This window comes from Cervus canadensis, chromosome 7, assembly GCF_019320065.1.
Source record: "Cervus canadensis isolate Bull #8, Minnesota chromosome 7, ASM1932006v1, whole genome shotgun sequence".
NCBI lineage: Eukaryota > Metazoa > Chordata > Mammalia > Artiodactyla > Cervidae > Cervus > Cervus canadensis.
Genome location: NC_057392.1, coordinates 28,938,105 through 28,957,820, shown reverse-complemented (window position 1 = coordinate 28,957,820; position 19,716 = coordinate 28,938,105). Strand labels below are relative to the sequence as shown.

General features: G+C 42.0%; 1 protein-coding gene across 1 annotated transcript in view; it reads left to right on the top strand.

Annotated features, from left to right (window-relative positions):
* Positions 1–17,638, top strand: part of LOC122444724 (collagen alpha-4(VI) chain-like) — a 32,724-nt gene extending 15,086 nt beyond the window's left edge. The window contains 9 exon segments of the mRNA XM_043473373.1: positions 1,491–1,553; positions 2,516–2,578; positions 3,107–3,169; positions 5,194–5,244; positions 11,186–11,221; positions 11,327–11,389; positions 13,341–13,403; positions 14,855–14,890; positions 16,846–17,638. Coding sequence (XP_043329308.1) covers positions 1,491–1,553; positions 2,516–2,578; positions 3,107–3,169; positions 5,194–5,244; positions 11,186–11,221; positions 11,327–11,389; positions 13,341–13,403; positions 14,855–14,890; positions 16,846–16,953 — 546 coding nt within the window. The 3' untranslated portion in view covers positions 16,954–17,638.
* The last annotated feature ends 2,078 nt before the right edge of the window (positions 17,639–19,716 follow it).

Sequence of the window (19,716 nt, the reverse complement as noted above, 5' to 3'; positions counted from 1 at the left end):
TTTTTATCATGCCCGTTTTACAGGGGAGAAATGCAGTGAGGATAGAAAAATCAGGTAAATTGGCCAAGCTCACATTGGCCAAGTGACAGAGATGAGATTGAAATTCAGGCAGCCTAGTTACAAATCTATGCTCTTAACGACTGCTTCTGAAGCTGTGTATGCAAATTACTTAAATAGTATTTACTTCATTAAAATTGGGTTCAGTTTGGCAGGAAAAATCAGCAAAGTGTTTATTGAGCATTAAGTATATAGAGGGTACTTTACAGATATGCCTGAGTCGTTCAGAAGTTCAAGTCCAGTGGGGCGTTGTGAACCACTGAGTGTATAACCAGAAATTACACTTCCAGCCAGTTCTTTTGCAGTCTTCAAAGCGTAATCCAAATCTGTCATTCTATAAACCTCTTTGGAACACTTTCTGCATCTTTCTTTGGAAAGCTAAATTGTTCCCAGGGATCCTCAAAAGGAGAAGATTTTACTAACACATTGAATCAATCTCCATAATTTTGAAACTTGTATGAGTGTCAGATAGTCATTTGAGAAGGTTTATGCTGTCTTTTTGACTTGACTAAGGTGCTAACAAAAGAAATGGGTCTTCAAAGTGTAATTAGAGATTGTATATATTTTATAATAGAAAGTATTGTCTGAACCTAAGGGAAAACAACTGAGAAATATTCTTGGCTTTCCTTTTTCTCACTGGTTTAATTCAAATGTGGACCCCACCTCTCCCACCACTGTTGTATTCTGGACTTCCTCTTTAAGTTCACTTTATTATATGGCTGAACATAAGGGGAGCTGATCATGAGTAAGATAATCCAGAAAATCTCACTTGATTCTCACCTTCCCACTGGGGTGTGGATAGGATGGTCTGTTTAAACAGATCATTATAATACCTCACTCAGGAGCATAGAAGCCAGGATCAGTGCTTCTAGTGGGAAAGCATTTCTCAGAAATGCTGAAGAAAAATTAAAATGTCAAAAATCAGTGAAGTCAAACAGATTGGAGAGAAAATGAAGAACTCCCCAGCAATTGCCCAGTGAGATTAAGCCAGTTAAAATGTGTTTGGTTTCTTGATAATACCAGAATGCAAACTCTTGCCCTCAGCCCTTGTGTGGATAAGGACATAGTTGATTTTTCAAAGGAGATCAGTATCTCAGCTGCTCTTCTCATTTCTCTTTTAGGACTTAAAATTTTTGAGGATTTAAAATTAGTTGAGTGAAAAAAGCGATTTTTAAATTTTAGTGTTCTTTAGATTCAACTGGAGAAGTGGCTAAGAATATAGATACTGCTTAGACAGAGGGAGTGTGGAATGAATGAGCTGCGGGTGCTTCTGGGAGCAGTGGCTGCTTGACTCCAGTGTGATGAATCCGACTGTGATGGGTCAGAGCCCCTTAATTGGTGCTTTAATGGGCATCCGAGGTGATTTTATGGTTACATGGAAAATAAATAACTCTATAAAAACTGGTTGAATTTTAATGTCATCTCTGGACTAGGGACCAAGAGGAAGGCAAGGACCACCAGGAGGTTTTGGAGAAAAAGGCTTCGTGGGTGCTCAGGTGGGTTTGACAAACTCACGGCTCAACACAGCTGCTCATTCCCCATGGCCAGTTCATAGACCTGTGTGTCCCCGGACAAATAATGTAAAGATACACTGCTTGTTCTGGGATCTGTGGGTATCAGGACTTTCTAGAAATAGTTAATTTGAGGAAATAGACTCTGACCACCAGCTATGTTCCCCTTGTACTGTCAGGGTATGTAGGGTTGTGGGAATACAGTAATGAAGTAGATTCAGTTTGAGCCACAAGGGTGTGTAACACAAGCTCATGCTTACCTGTCGTACAAGAAATAGTACTATCAAAGGGGCGTAAATGGCTGATTTATTCCTCATAAACATATAAGGAAACATTACTTAAAATCATCCCAATTTTATAGAAGAGAAAACTGAGGCTCTAAGGGATTTAATGATTTTTCACCTGAATGGTAAGTGGCTGAACTGGCCACCAACTTGGGTCTTTCTACTGCCTGTTTAGTGCCTCCCCCAGTTGCTATCCCGTGGTTAATGGAAGGGTCAGATGAGGTTGAAGCAGGTGATGAGAAGTGGCTTCCTATGGAAGGAGGTTTTGAGACAGCTTTAAAAACCCAAGCAGCACCATTTGAGCCAGGTATTAAAGTATCTGGAGATTCAAAATGGCCTACACCATATCTCTCTTGGTTGGCCAAGGTCAAGTCCTATAACTGATCGTATCATTTTTGTTCTCATTTGATCATATTTCCTGTTTGGAGTGGGTAGAAGTTCAGACATTTGCCTTCCAAATTTCTTAGTCAGAGGGTGTCTTTCTCTAGTAGCCAGGTGATTGCTCCAGTTCTTGGTATCTGGAGGATGTGGCCTCTTGCATATCACCCTGCTCCCTCACCTTAGTCCCCTGCTCAGAGGTTAAATGTGCATGTTATGCTCTTTGGAGGATAAAATTAATTATATCAAACATCAGAGCTGATTTGGGTTTTGGTCTTACTACAGGGGAATCCTGGGCTTCCAGACCCAAATGGTTCAAAAGGAAAAGATGGACCAAGGGGAATGAAGGTAAGTGTCAGAAAGCACACTCTTTCTTGTACAACTGGATTCTTTCATACGAATGTCTCCTTACATGATCATTTCCAGCGTGAGAGTCTGACGGGCTTGGTGATGACACTGACTCTTCATTACCTTGTAGTTAGATAGATGGAGACCGAGAAAGAAAGATGCTTAGACAGCCATATAGAAAGATGGATGGATAGATGGTCACATACATCAGTAGACATGGACATATCGATAGTTAGATAGACATACAGACTCACCACCAGTGTAGATTCACATTCTCACACCTAGAAAAAGCCATAGTAATATAAAATTCTGTAACTGGTGCTGCATACCTGGTTTGTTAATTTTCAATACCAAAATCTTTACTGTAATAAAGTTATCTGTATTTCTCAAAGTCTAGAGGAAGATTTGACATTAGACTGCAGGATGATGTCACGAGGACTTAAAAGGAATGTAAAATCTCTAAGGAAAATGACATAAAATTGATTGAACTTAGAAAATTAACCTCATGTTTGCCTTTTATTATAAAAGGGAGAGCTTGGTGATGTAGGAGAAAGAGGACTGCCAGGTCTACAAGGACGAAGAGGGCAACCTGTAAGTCTAGTTTCTCTGTTTTGGACTCCTGATAGAATTTCATGTCACTTGTTCTTGCTCCACACAAAATTCTAACATTCTTGATGAAGACTTAGGGTTACGAATATGGCATGAATCATCAGTAGAGCCTTGTAAATCTCCATAGTTCAAAGATTCCCAGACTCCTTATGCCAATAAAGACTCCAAAGCTATCTTGGGATTTATTGTTGGAGAGGGAGGTTCCAAAAAGACTCTTCTGTTTGACAGATATTTTATGAGCATTTGAGTCTTCAAGAATGCAAAGATGTTCAATGAAACATTTTTTTTTTTTCTGGAAAAACAAGTAAGACAGTCAATCAGAGTTGCAAACTTTTAAAGGTCTGGGTTTGATTATTCAGAGCCTGGCATCATCTCTGGAGACCAAAGATGATCTGCAATGCTGTGCCTCTTCACCTTAGTCATTACTCTGAAGGTGAGAGCAAGTTAGTTAGTTCATGACCATTTTCAACTCTACCTCACTATTACAGAGTAAGGCCATCATTCTAACTCATATTTCTGAGATTTTTTCATTACAGTAGGAAGGACCTGCTGCTGTTTTGCCCTCGGTATTGAACTAGCATTTTTTCTTTTTTTTTTTTAGCAAGCAGAAGAAACAAAAACAGGCCTAAGAAGCTTAAACTTAAATGTGGAGAGGGGAAGAAAATAGGATTACTGTCAAATGCATCTACACACAAGTCAGATGATAAAGTTAACACTGTTGATTAGACTATCTTGACTTGAAATAATGCTGGCCTCTCCCTGGAACAGGCCACACTGGAGAGCAGTGCCTTTCTGGATGGTGTCCCCTCAGAGGGGACATCTCCAAAACATACATTTTGGGCCTCTGGAGTTACAGATGCTGAAGGCCTTGCCTGTCCTTGAGCAGAGCAGAGCTGGAGTAAAGCAACTGAGCCTCATTCGCATCTTTTTCCACCTTCAGTAATTTATTCCTGGCAATTTTTTTTTTGCATTCTTTTTCTTTCTTTTCTAAAATTTCAAACTTTCCCTCTCAGGTCATTGCCATGACTTTTGTGGCTTAAAATGTAAAAAAATCTTCTCAGTTGGTTTGGGTACAGTCTTTGTCCATTCAGCAAAGAATAGATGGAAGGTTCTGAATTGGCTCTTTATTACAAGATGCTCACTGTCTAAATGCACAGCATAGATCCCAGTAGAATCGTCAACATTTTCACAATTGCCATCGTCATCACCTCCGTGTGGAATTCCACCATCACCGCTTCCACTATCATCAGTGCCGTCACCATGACCGACATCACCATCACCACCACATCACCCCTCCCCTACCAGCACTACCAGTACCACAGCCACCTGCAGAGGCAGAATAACGGCACCCCCTTAGTCTTTCCAAAAAGAAAAATCATGCTGTGTAGATGTTATTATTATTCCCATGTAACAGACAAGGAGGTCGAAGTTTATAGAGGTTGAGTAACTTGGCCAAGGTCACTTATAGAACCACTGTTGTAAGTGGAAGAAAATTCAGGTCTGTCTGGGTTTATATCGTATGGACCACATTGGCTCTATCCATCCCTCCTCCCCCAAAATTTCTTTATCCCTAGAGATTTACAAGTTCTGAAGCTTCTTCTGTTGTGATTTTATCCTGCAAACAAAGCAAGTTTAGCCCAAGGGGAACTTTGTACAGTGACTTGGATTCCTATAACCAAGATAGCATCTTGCTGAGGTCAGAATCTTGCTGAAGAGGTGGTCAAAAAATGAACACACACACACACACACACACACACATATGAACTTACTTATCTTGTGGTCTTTTAAAGTTTTAAACCCTTGTCCCCTCCTTATCCTGTGAAGGACATCTAGTGTTTATGCTGTAGACGTGGGAGAAATCTCCACCAAATCCCTCCAACCTCCACCAAGCCCCTTCTGCCTTCCCTACTTCCTTGCCCTGCTGGTTTGTCCAAGAGTTCAGAGAATATTATTGACCAAGTGTGGTTGTGGATGACTCCACAATTCATCACGTATCTTTTTCTTAGGGTCTTTCCGGTCCAAATGGATATGGACATCCAGGAAGAAAAGGAACAAAGGTGAGTGTTACCTTACAGATTATTCTCAGCTAAAGGCTGTAGTTTTTTTTTTTTTGCTTGACTAGAATAAGAGTTAATATCCAAGTGGTGTACCAGAAATGGTTTCCGTGTATTTTTTTTCTTTTATGACATATATCGTAGCTGCCAGAGTTCCCTCCTTAAAAAATAAAGGCTGATTTTGTCACTCCCTTATTTAAAAAAAAAATTCCTAGCCCCACCCTAGCACTGTGCATGCCAGGCACTGTGCAACTCCTTGTCTCTGGGAATGCTCTTGCCTCGATTTGGGATGGCCTCCCCATCTCCTTCTTTTGGACCATTTTTACTCACTTTCTTAGGCCAACTCAAGCATCAGCTTCTTTCTGCTGATGCCCTGTTGGGCTTCCCCGGACAGAAACTGTGCTGCTCTCTGTGTTCCTAAAGCCCAGGGTCCATGTTTCTACAGTAAGCTTCCCCATCTAGATTGGATTATAATTTATCCCTGCAGTTACCTCCAGTTTGTGAACTTGCCAGCAGGCTTGCATCGTATTCATTGACAGAAAAGCTACGTGTTTTATTTATTTATTTTTAAATTAATCTATCTTTAAAACATTGCCGTGTGGTTGGTTTTACACTGCCGTGTTAGTTTTAGGTGGACAGCAAAGTGATTCATCTACCCATCTGTCCATCTAAAGCCAGTCCTTTTCAGATGCTTTTCCATTATCGCTTGCTACAAGTTTTTGAGTATAGTACCCTGTACCGTAGACCCTTGTTGATTGTCTATTTTATGTTTAGCAGTGTGTGTTAGTCACTCAGTCGTGTCCGACTCTTTGTGATCCCATGGACTGTAGCCCGCCAGGTTCCTCTGTCCATGGGATTCTCCAGGCAAGAATACTAGAGTGGGTAGCCATTCCCTTCTCCAGGGGATCTTCCTGACCCAGGGATTGAACCTGGCTCTCCTGCATTGCAGCCAGATTCTTTACTGTCTGAACCACCAGTAAAGCCCCCATGTTTAGTAGAGTATAAATGTTAATCCCAAACTCCGCTTTTCCCCTTTGGTACGTTTGTTTTCTATGTCTGTGAGTCTGTTTCTAATAATAAATTCATTTGATCATTTTTTAGACATTTTATTCATTTTTGTTTTGCTGGAACAGAGCCTGGCACTGAGGATAGGTGCTCAATAAGTATACTTGAATATTTCCCCTCCTATGTGAATATAGTATTTTAGCAAAACCTCAGGGACAGAGGTTTTGAAGCTTGGAAGCCACATGAAGCTTGAATCAAATGTCATTCGCTACCATTATTCTGGGGGCTTCAGTCTACAAGTTACATTTCTTGCCTCACAAAATAACAAACCCCTGGGCCGCACCATGGTGCTCAGCTGCTGAACAGGACTCTGGGCTGACTCTTCTGCAATACTCTTGTTTCCTCGCGGCTGCCACATGGCACCACTGCCGTTTTATCAATCAGAAACGAGCCCCGAATGCTGTCAGTTCTTGGTGAATATCTGTGGAATGATGGAACATCTTGTTTAGCCTTGTCAGTGTACAGATAAGAATATGGAGATTCAGAGAAGTGAAGCAACCTACCTAAGGTCACACAGCTTGGGCCAGATCTGAGTGTAGAAGCTAGCCTTTGGAGGCCCATCCTGGCAAATTAAATCTGTCTTCTCTAAGCTAGAGTTTGCAGAGAGGGTATTCTGGGTGGAATTCAAACCGGCACGTTTGGAGCCGCATGCCAGCTTAAACTAAGCACAAGGGTAGCCCGTGTCACTGTGATACAGTTAACCCTGTGGGACACAGGGCTGCCGTTTACATTTCCCGGCATTGTTTCCTGGCAAGACGTCACAGTCTCCCTCAGGGCCCTTATGCTGCCTGGCCTATGACCTTTTCCTCATTGGTTCACTCCTATCCTCTCCAAGTTGACTTCTTCATACCCTCCTTTCTCCGCTCAAGCCTCCAAGACCTGCTTTCTCTTCTACGTTTTCAGCAGGTGACTGTGCCTCCTATTTCATTAAAGTAGATCAGTGAGGAGAAAACCGCGGCGTGCATCCACCACCGTGAAGGCCGCCTGCTTGCCTCCGTGCTTGCTTATCCCGCCTTCCCTTGCCCTGGATGAGAGTCCCTGCCATTATCTGCCTGTGAGCCTCCTCTCGCCTCTTGTAGACCAGATTCCATTCTTTGTTTGTTTGTTTGTTTCCTTAAAGCCCTGGCTCTTGCAACAGTCACCTTTCTTCCCTGCGTCATTAAATTTTCTTCCCTTGCCATAGACCATTCCCATTAGTATACAAAGAGGTGGAAATACCCCTCATCTAAAACAAACAAACAAACAAACAAACAAACACATTAAAACAAGAAAAACACCCAAACCAAGAAAAAAAAACCCTCTCACTTAACTATGTACTCCCATTGCCCCATTCCTGTCTGATAAAACTCTCCGCAGGAGCAGTCTGTACTAGTGGTTCTTACCCAGGGGTGATTTTACCCTCCAGGAGGCATCTGGCAATATCTAGAGATGTTTTGGTTGTCTGAGCTGGGGCAGGAATGCTGCTGGCATCTCGTAGGTGGAGACCAGACATGCCGTTTTATGTCTGTGATACACAGGATAGCCCTTCATGGCCAAGAACCATCACATCTAAAATGTCAGTAGTGCCAAGGTTTGGGAACACCTCCTTCTCTCCTCTGGTTCTCTGAAGCTGATGACAACTGAGCCTTCACTCCTTGGCCCTCCCCTCTCATGACGTCTGCTGCAGTCGTGGTAAATGTGTGCCGCGTTTGAGGAACAGTGGTGCTAAGTCCAGCGGTCAGTTCTTTGCCCACATCATGCTACGTGTCTCAGCAGCATTTGACAGCGATGATCACAAGGGCTTGTTCTTTAAACCTTTCCCCACCCAACTTCCGGCACACACCACTTCCTTGGTTTTCACTGGCTGCGCTTGGCTGGACCTTCTCAATGTTCTCGAGTGCTAAATGTTGAAGACTCGAGATGACTATATCATCACCTTTCGCTCCCCCGTTAGTTATTGCTGAGATGATCTGATTGATGGCATCAAGTGCCATCCGCCCTCCAATCTTCAGTTTATTTCTCTCCTGAACCAGTCTCTTAAGTTCCAAATATGTTTCCCTTGGTTCTAATAGGTACATGAAAATTGGCATGTCCCAACCAACTTTTTACTTCTTAAATTTTCTAATCTCTTATTATGGAAAAATCCAAACATATATATAAGTGGAGGTACGAACATAATGATCCCTCTTCCGATGTACACATTACCTAGCTCAAACAATGAGAAACACTTGGCCAGTTTAGTTTTATTTGTGGTCTCACCCACTTTTCTTCACTCCCCTCCCAATTATTTTAAAGTACATCCCTGATAGTGTATCAGTTCAGTCGCTCAGTCGTGTCCGACTCTTTGCGACCCCGTGGACTGTAGCACGCCAGGCCTCCCTGTCAATCACTAACTCCTGGAGCTTGCTCAAACTCATGTCCATCGAGTTGGTGATGCCATCCAACCATCTCACCCTCTGTCGTCCCCTTCTCCTCCTGCCTTCAATCTTTCCCAGCATCAGGGTCTTTTCCAGTGAGTCAGTTCTTCCCATCAGGTGGCCAGAGTATTGGAGTTTCAGCTTCAGTATCAGTCGTTCCAATGAATATTCAGGACTGTATATTTCATGCATAAATATTTCAGCTTGCATTTCTAAATATCCTTTAAAAATGTTCAATACCATCATCACACCTGCGTGCATGCTAAGTCACTTCAGTCCTGTCCAACTCTTTGTGACCTACGGACTGTAGCCTACCAGGCTTCTCTGTCCATGTGATTTTCCCAGGCAAGAATACTGGGGTGGGTTGCCCTTTCCTTCTCCAGGGGATCTTCCCAACCCAGGGATGGAATGTGTTTCTCTTACATCTCCTTCATTGGCACTGGCAGGCAGCTTCTTTGCCACCAGTGCCATCTAGGAAGCAATGATGCTGATAGCTTACGGTGGGTGGTGCTGCCAGATTTCTGAGCTCTGAAGGATACAATTTCACTCCACGACCAAAGACAGTCTCAGGCACCAAAAGCTTTGTGAAGCGAAGATTTTTATTTAAAGTGAAAGTGAAAAAGAAAGAGTGAAAAATCACGTCTGACTTTTCGTGAAGAAAAAAGAAAAAGAAAAAGTGAAAAAGAAATAGTTTCTGGCACAGACATCAGAAAGTGGTAGAAAGAGTACCCACTCCCACTATTTTAAGCAGGGCATTGGATACTTCTCAACTGGCTGCTGAAAATAGAGAAAAAGAATACCTCGAGGTCGTAAGAGCTCCCCCAGACCCTTCCCCAAGGCAGACATCCTGAGATAACTGGCCCGAGACTAGCCAGGGAGAACGGGTTTGAGGCAACGTCTGGGGGCGAGGCAGACTGTTGCTGTGTCATCAGGGGGACAAGTCTTGAGAAAGAGGTCCCCAGGCAAGATTTGTTACAATTACAGTCATTAACATAGAGCCTAAGAAAAGCATTTCCACAAGTAAGACACTGGCTCACTCTGTAATTATCAACTCCAGACCTAAAGAAAGGCCAGTTCTTGGGCAAGATGCATTGTTGCACACAGCTTAAGGAAAGCGTGAGCGAGAATGTTCATCTCCTCCTGAAAAGGCCCCGGACTCCCAGCCTGGGTTCTCTCTCTCAATCCTTTAATATCAAGCATGCAGTCAGTCAAAACTGATTCACCTGCCCGTCACCCTGCCTTCCCCAGCATGGGAAGTAGAGACTGCATCCTGCCAGTTACTCACGACAGATGCTTGTTTCATCTTTAATGTCTCCTTCTCTCCCTGCCTGCATTTAATCCATCAACAAATGTGGGTGAGTCCATCTTCAAAATACATACATGGGGTGAGATTTCATCCCATTTCATTGTGGCCAGTGCTGCCGCCCAGGCGAAGCCAACATGCTGTGCTACCTTAATGACGGTCATCGCCACCTGACTGTTCTCCCTGCTTCTGCCCTCCTGGTTAGCTCTGCTTGAAGGATCCAGAGCCATGTTTAAAATACAGAGTCAGACTATGTCACTTCTTTACCCAAAGCCCAGCCGGGGCTCCTGATGGCATTCAGAGTTAACTGTGCTGTTCCGTGACCTACAAGACTCTCTGTAATCCACCCTCCCCACCCCCTTATTCTGTGTCACTGTTCCTCAAACTTGGCACCTGTTCATACTCTTGTCTATGGTTTTCACATACTCCTTCCTCTGCCTGGATGCTCTTCTTTGGCACACCTGTTTGGGTCGCTTCCATAATTCTTACTAGAAGAATTATGGAAGAATTCTTTCCCCAAATGCCACCTCTCCAAAATGGTTTTGCCTTACACCCTTATATAAAATAGTTACACCCCTCACCCTTACATGTCAATATCTATTCCTTAATCCTTTTTTCCGGAATAGCATTGATCTCACCCTGGCAGAGTGTATGTCCCTTTCTCACTAGCAGGTGAGATCCCTGACGGCAGGATCTTTGTTCTGTTTACCATGGAATTCCCAATGCCTAGAGACATGTCTGGCAGACAGTAGGTGCTAAATACATACTCGTTGACTGAATGCTTGCTTGGTAGCAGTATGTCTTTGGTCTGACAGTGATCACCTACTTTCCTGTAGCAACTTAGTGGCCCTTCCCTTGGTTTCCATTGGATCATACCTCTGGTTACTTTAACTGATAGATAAAAAATGCACAAGGAGAAAGTTTCGTTACACAATATATCAAGGAAGGAGGAAGAATTTGTAAAAGTCATGTGCACAGTGTTTTGCATTAAATTGTAGAAGGAAAATATGGCCACTAGGGAGTAGCTGAAGATAACAGCCGTGATCATTGTTTTTTCTGGCACTTGTTTCTGAGTCTGTTTCCTCAAAATTGTAGTTTCTTCTTTTCTCCCCAAGGAATGTCAAAGAAAGTTTTAATCATATGACACTAAACAAAGCCCTTATCTCGTTTCTGCCACTAGGGTGAACCTGAATTTCCCGGCTACCCTGGTGCACAAGTAAGAAGATATCTTTTTGGCCCTGACATCTGGTATGCAACATGTATCGTTTGTTTGTCCTTTATTTTTCTTTACACTCATGGTTCTGCTTTTGATCCTATTAAGGGAGAAGATGGTGACCCAGGCCACCAAGGAGAGAAGGGGGCAAAGGGAACCAGAGGGAAGAGGGTAAGAACCAAAGGAATTTCCCCGTGTCTACAGAGGCCACATCGTGACTCACAGGACTCTGGGTTAATGGATTTTTTTTAGCAGGAAACCCATGTCTTCCTCAGAATATTCTACACCTCTGTTGGTCACTCCCCACTTAATGATAATTAATAAATTATCATTTATCATCTGAATGCAAATGAGCTCACCAAACCATAACACAGAAAATTCAAGTTGGAGTTTCAGTTATGCAGTATCAACTTTTTAAAGAAAAGCTTCAGGGATACCCTTGTCTTTGGTAGATCTAGGCATTATTTGAAAAATGATGGATTAGCTGCAGGACAAACATTACTGTTTCTTTAAGATTCTTCTAAGCCTTGACTTTCTCTTAGTTTTTCTAGGACTAGGCTCTTAAGAATGTGGCTGCCCTCTTGGTGTTCTTAGAGTCATGTTTCCTCTGTACTTTAGGGAGTCTACCATTAAAACCTTCATGTTTGGAAGATTCTGTCTTGAAGATCCACAATCACTGGCAGCCCTTCTTGGAAAAAGTAATTGGTGGATACCCAACACCTTGGAGTGCTTAGCTGATGGATAAGGGGCTTCCCTGGTGGCTTTCAGATGGTAAAGAATCTGCCTGCAATGTGGGAGACAGATCCTTGGAGATTGATCCTTGGGTTGGGAAGATCTCCTAGAGAAGTGAATGGCTACCCACTCTAGTATTCTTGCCTGGAGAATTCCATGGACAGAGGAGCCTGGCAGGCTACAGTCCATGGCATTGTAAAGAGTCAGACATGACTGAGTGACTAACACTTTCACATTAGAGAGTAAGGTCTTTAAGAACATGGACTAGGGTTCAGGGTAGAAAAGAAGAATGGAAAGAGAGTGTGTATTGTCTGGGCACCCGATGACTGGTATTTTCATACACTTGCAAGGACATAAAGAAAAATTTGATCTGTGTCTAACCAGACTTGCTGTTGGCTAATATTGTTGTTGTTCAGTCACCAAGTCATGTTTGACTCTTCATGACCACATGGACTGCAGTACTCCAGGCTTCCCTGCCCCTCACCATCTCCCAGACTTGCCCAAGTTCATGTCCATTGAATTGGTGATGCCACTCAACCATCTCATCCTCTGTTGCCTTCTTCTCCTTCTGCCTTCAATCTTTCCCAGCATCAGGGTTTTTTTTTCCAATGAGTCAGCTGTTTGCATCAGCTGGCCCAAGGACTGGAGCTTCAAACTTCAGCATCAGTCCCTCCTATGAATATTCAGGGTTGATTTCCTTTAAGATTGACTGGTTTGATCTTCTTGCTGTCCAGGGGACTCTCAGGAGTCTTCTCTAGCACCACAGTTTGATCGGAAGCATCAATTCTTCAGTGCTCTGCCTTCTTTATGGTCCTGCTCTCACTTCTGTACATGACTACTGGAAGGACCATAGCCTTGACTATACTGGCTAATATCACCTTGCTCAGTTAAACTTCTCTCTCTTGTTTAAAATTTAAAAAGATAAAGTGTCAGTTACATGCAGATAATTCAGTAGCAGTTCAAATACCTGTAAGATAACCAGCGAGTCCATGGACAGCATAGACTTCTTCTGAGACACTAAAGATCAGAAGCGAATAGGAACTTTTCCATTCTCTTGATGCCTGACCCTCAATACTCATTTCTTGCATTCATTTAATTATATGACCTGGAGTCTCAGCTGAGGACTGAGACATAGTTTAAGGCTCTGTTTGGAAGTATTTGTGTGAATGCACACACATTGACTGCAGTTAAATATGTAAAGTGGGGCCTCAAGTGGTTCTCACAAAGAGATACCTCCCCCCAGTCTCTATGTCCCACTCCACTAACTGGTCCACACAGACTCATTAGACCTTGTATATATGGACAACTTGGAATCTCAAAGTGGGTCTATTGGTCTTAATCAAGCTGTGTTCAAGGGGGATGCTTACTCCTTTGGTCTGGTCATTTTCAGGGTAATGCTGGACTTCCTGGATTTGCTGGAACTCCAGGTGACCCAGGCCCTCCAGGACCAGTGGTAATACAGACTTCTCCTTTCTTTTATTTGAAAGTAAAAGTGAATAAGGATTTGATGAGAGGCATCTCCAAGAAGAAATAAACGTTTAAAATGCACAGGAGAAGCTTTATAGGGAATAAGCCAAACTTGCTTTAGAGGACGTTAGCTTCAAGTCCTTACACAGTATCAGTTCAGTTCAGTCGCTCAGTCATGTCCGACTCTTTGCAACCCCATGAATCGCAGGCCTCCCTGTCCATCACAAACTCCTGGAATTTACTCAAACTCATGCCCATTGAGTTGGTGATACCATCCAGCCATCTCATCCTCTGTTGTCCCCTTCTCTTCCTGCCCCCAATCCCTCCCAGCATCAGGGTCTTTTCCAACGAGTCAACTCTTCGCATGAAGTGGCCAAAGTATTGGAGTTTCAGCTTCAGCATCAGTCCATAGTATTTATTAAATATAGATATTTTGACTTAAATGTGGGGCAGATGTTAGAGTGGCTGAAGATTCATGAATCTGTCTAAATGCAAAAACAATACATAAAGTTCACTGGAGAGTGAGTTTGTCCTTGTAAACAAGATGAGTGACAACATTTATGCAAAAACCAGGAAGAAATCCTAACAAAATATGACATTTATAAAATCTTTCCTGCATGGACAATGTTACAGGTCCACAGATACTTGTAAAATTCCCTGAAAGATCACTCAGTATGAAAGAGAAAAACTTGAGGTGGTTGTCATTTTGCCTTCTGCTTCATCCTGCGAGGCCAGACTGTCATCCATGAAGGAAGGTGCAGTGAGTCAGCAGTGGGTCGAACCCGGGATCTTCACTCCAGTTTAGTGTTTGCTGGAGAGGTGCACAAAAATCTCAAACATAGATTAAAAAATCTTAAAAGTAGAAGGACCACCATGCCCATTTTACAGATGAAGAAACAAAGGCTGAGGAGGTTATAGTGAACTGCAGGAAGTCACAACTGACTACCTCACAGAGTCCGAATGAGAACAGAGAACTTCAGAGTCCCAGGGTGGCTGGAGCCGGGTGGGTCTGTTGGGACGGTTTCCAGGGGAGACTTGTGTGTGCTCGAGAACAGATAGGGTGGTGGTGGGTGGGAGGAGAGGGAAAGGGGAGGGCTGGGGTCCACTTTAGCACTGCCTATCAGTGGTCCTGGAATCTCAAATGACCTTTTCCTGATTTTGATCCTCAACTGTGGCTTGCTCTCGAAATGATCTGGTCTCTTAAGGGTCTTTCTGTACCATCTCCCTGGGCACCCTGAACTCTGAGGTCTGGGACACCTCTCCTAGACACTCTGACTTGCTTCCTTAAGGAGTCAGACAGAACTTCAGGCCCAGAAGGGAGGCAAAGAGTGGTCTCTGTACCTTGGTAAACTTTCTCAAGTTCTCTTGCCAAGTCTTCAGAATAATGTGCTGGACTCCCAAAATCTTGCGTTTGAAACCCATTTCTGTCTTTTCCAGGGCATCAAGGGTCCCAAAGGTATGGTAGACATGATGGTAGGTGAAGATTTTTTTTTCATATTTTCAGGGATCTTTCTTATTTCTTCAGACATACAAAGCATAGTTATTTTGTATTCTCTGATTATTCCAGTATCTGAAATGGCTACAGAATCTCTTGTTTCTCCTGGGTGTGAAGATTTTATTTCTAAACTTTATTTTTTTTTAAACACAAAAATTTCCACCTTTGCAAGATAGAAATCTGTAAAAATTCTTTAGTTTCTCCTCTTGTAAGTTCTCTTGATATTTTAAAGTTTGTAGACTTTACTCCAGTTCAGTTTAGTTGCTCAGTCGTGTCCGGCTCTTTGTGACCCCATGAACCGCAGCACGCCAGACCTCCCTGTCCATCCCAACTCCCGGAGTCCACCCAAACCCATGTCCATTGAGTCAGTGATGCCATCCAACCATCTCATCCTCTGTCGTCCCCTTCTTCTGCCCTCAATCTTTCCCAGCATCAGGGTCTTTTCCAATGAGTCAGCTCTTCGCATCAGGTGGCCAAAGTGTTGGAGTTTCAGTCTCTTGATATTTTAAAGTTTATAGACTTCACTCTAGTTGGTTATAGCCAAATCAAGTAAAAGGAATAGAATAATATTTTAAACATTTAAACAATATTTTAAAGAGTGGAATAATATTTTAAATCTGGATGTTTTTGAGGAATATAGTTGGCATCAAAAGAAGACTTTGAGGCCTATTTGGGAAGATGCCCTGGAGAAGGGAAAGGCTACCCACTCCAGTATTCTGGCCTGGAGAATTCCATGGACTGTATAGTCCTTGGGGTCACAAAGAGTTGGACAGGACTGAGCGACTTTCACTTTCTTTCACTTTTCACCCCTGTGCAAAAAACAAACAAGTCTTTTTTGTGAAGCTCAAAAATTGCTTATTTGGTATTCATCTTTCTCTTTTTGACTCACTTCACTCTTTAACATATATATACAGAATCTAGAAAAATGGTACTGAAGAATTTATTTACAGGGCAACAATGGAGAAACAGTCATAGAGAACAGACTTATGGACATGGGGAGAGGGGAGGAGAGGGTGAGATGTATGGAAAGAGTAATGTGGAAACTTACGTTGCCATATGTAAATAGACAGCCAATGGGAATTTTCTGTCTGGCTCCCGGAAACCCAAACAGGGGCCCTGTATCAACCTAAAGGGGTGGGATGGGGAGGGAGGTTCAAAAGAGAGGGGATATGTGTCTACCTGTGACTGATTCATGTTGAGGTTTGACAGAAAACAGCAAAATTCTGTAAAGCAACTGTCCTTTAATAAAAAATAAATTAATTTAAAAACTTGCTTATAGAGTTTTTATAAGCCAACACATAGTATAATACAGGCCACTGTGTCTTATGGCGCCCCTGAAAAGGATTTCAGCCTTATGATTATTTTTCATGTCCCAAGTGCAAAAGTACAGTGAGGGGAGGTAGGGAAGGGCGTGGAGCAACTGAGGAGGAGAAAGTACTGGGGTCGATTGGAGAAGAGGACAGAGCAGAGAGGAAGGGGTCAAGGGAGCCTGAAGGGTTCTAGGGGAGGTGCTGGGGGTAGAATGTCTTGCCTGTCACTCTGAAGAAATGTTACAGGAGTCACTAATGTAGAGACCCAAGAACTGAAGGCATTTCTCTGCCTTTTGTGCTGAGATTCCTGGATTAACCTTCTTCAAAATCAGATTTGATTCCATTCCTTTGTGAAGCAGATTTAAAAAAAAAGAAGAGTTTTCCTTATCTACCTATCTCTAATAATATGGGCAGTGTATTATATATAAAATATTTAAAATATCCACTGGATCCAGAAATATAACTTCTGGAAAGTTTCATCTGCTGTGACAAATTTGGGGTTTTCTGCTGTGGATTAAAAAGCGTCAGATAGGCACTGATTCCTTATAAGCTTTCTAAGTCACGAGGGTGAGGAGGAATATGCTTCAAATTAAATCCTCTTTATTTTACCATCTTTCTAACAGCCTTGTGAAATCATCAAGTTCGCCCGTGAAAATTGCCGTAAGTTGTTAGAAAGGCTCGAAAGGAGACAGCGCTGTGAAGTGGGGATGGAACATGCTTTGGGAGCATAAGTCACCCGGGATTTGCAGAGGCATGGTCCATCCTGGAAGGGTCTTATAATTTATAATACATTCGGCTCAGTTCCCCCTTGGGTAAGTAACCTTCTTCAACATGATCTCAGAAATGAAGTGGATGATATGGAGAACAGTATGGAGGTTCCTTAAAGAACTAAAAGCAGAGCCACCACACTATCCTGCAATTCCACTCCTGGGTGTGTATCTGGCGAAAACCATAATTAAAAAAAATACATGCACCAGTGTTCATTGCAGTAATATTTACAATAGTCAAGACATGGAAGCAACCTAAATGTCCATTGAGAGATGAATGGATAAAAAAGAATGTGGTATTATAGTGAAGTGGTCATATTAAGTTAAGTAAGTCAGACAGAGAAAGACAAATCTCATATGATATCCCTTATGTGTGGCATCTAAGAAAAAAAGTTATAAATGAACTTATTTACAAAATAAAAATAAAGCCACAAACATATGAAACAAACTTATGGTTACCGAAGGGGAAATGGGGAGGAACAAATTAGGAATTTGGGATTAATATACTGGCTCCAATGGTAAAGGGTCTGCTTGCAATGCAGGAGACCCAGGTTCGACCCCTGGGTTGGGAAGATCCACTGGAGAAGGAAATGGCAACCCACTCCAGTACTCTTGCCTGGAAAATCCCATGGACAGAGGAGCCTGGTAGGCTATAGTCCATGGGGCCGCAAGGAGTCGGACACGACTGAGCGACTTCACTTCACTTCATATATAAAATAGATAACCAACAAAGACCTACCGTATATAGCACAGGGAACTATACTCAATATTTTGTAATAACCTACAAGGGAAAAACATGAAAAAGAATATATATACACATGTGTGTATAACCGAATTACTTTGTTGTACACCTGAAATGAACATGACATTATAAATAAACCATACTTCAATAAAATGAGATTAAAACAAATGAAATGGACAAAAGGCATGCTATCTCAACAGCGAAGAATCATTCCACTACAGCATGGCCCCTCACACAATGGTAATTGCATACCTGCCTTTCTTGGTGCTTCTTAACACACAACAGGCAAAGAGAAGCTCTGTTCTTTGATTTCATCCATTTAAACAAGGGAGATCAACAATGAGCCTTCAGTAACTAATGGACCCTTTTAAGTTGACATTTGGGTTTTAAAAATGGAACTATGAATCATCAGATCTGAAGTAATGTTTGTCATATTCCCAGATTGAAATTCATTGACCGTCTTCAATGTACTCCAGGATACTTGCACTCCACAATATCCACTGGCGATAGGAAGTGAGCATTGACGTGGCAAGTGGCTTAGTTTGGGTTTTCTCCAAAACCATCTCACCCCTCTTACACTAATTCTCCCATGTTCTGTCCCTTCCCATTCAGTTGCTGTTCAGAAAGATTCTGAATTTTTTTCTCCTAGAAATCATAAAAAATAATACTATTATCTTGACCACAAAGGAAAAGAGTTTCAAAGTTAAAAGTGAAACTCCTTTTACATTCAAAAGCATTGTGAAGTAAAAAATAAACAGAAAAAACAAGGGAAAACATATGCAATATAAGCCAGGAACCCAGGGAAATGCCCTAACTTCCTTACTCTATCATGTTGAAATATATAAAATCACTGCTACTCAATCATTTTCATCTACAAAAACAGACATTTCATAATTTGCTAAACCTGAGTGTAAAAAACTCTTTTAGATTGAAAATGGGTCAACCACATGAATGGAAGACTCAGGAAAGAAAAATTATAATATACCTGTAACAATGATTGACTTCATAAGCAGTCAAAGAATACAAATTAAAATATCTTTTGTTTCAAATTGGAAATATTTTTAAGATGAGAAAAAAGTCCCTATCCAAGGTTGAGAAATGTAGGCATGTCAATTGGCACAACTTTTCTGAAAAGCCACTGGACAACATATTTATCAAAAGCCATAATTGTAGAGACTTATTTGGGGCTGTAATTGGACAGATATGCAAGGTTCAAGTATTCTCATTACAAAGGGATGTTGGCATGAGACATCATAGTTCTCCAGATTATATTGCTCTAAATTTATTGATGGAAGGAATAGATGTTCATCATATATGAAGTGAAAAAAGATTCAGTATAAAACATATCATAAGCTCCAAGTCTTATAAAATAAAACAAAGCAAAGCATGTGTTGTTGTTGTTTAATTGTGTCTGACTCTTTGCGACCCCATGGACTGTAGCCTGCCAGGCTCCTCTGTCCATGGGATTTCCCAATCAAGAATACTGGAGTGGGTTGCCATTTCCTTCTCCAGGAATCTTCCTGACCCAGGGATTGAACTCGAGTCTCCTGCATTGGCAGGTGGATTCTTTACTGCTAAGGCACCATGGCAGCCCCAAACAAATTATACATATATACACATGTATATGATAAAGTAAGGGTGATTTTAATTTTTGTTTTCTAGTATCTTCCATAAAAATACATTGCGTGTGTACACACATTTATACATAATACATGCAACATATTAATAATTGTTATTAATAATATATTAATAAATAACACATTAATAAACAATAATATAGTATCAATACTTGAGCTTCACTAGTGTCTCAGAGAGTAAAGAATCTGCCTCAATGTGGGAGACCCAGGTTTGATTCCTGGGTCAGAAGATCCCATGGAGAAGGGCATGGCAACCCACTCCAGTATTCTTGCCTGGAGAATCCCATGGACAGAGGAGCCTGGTGGGCTACAGTCCGTAGAGTCGCAGAGAGTCAGACATGACTGAGC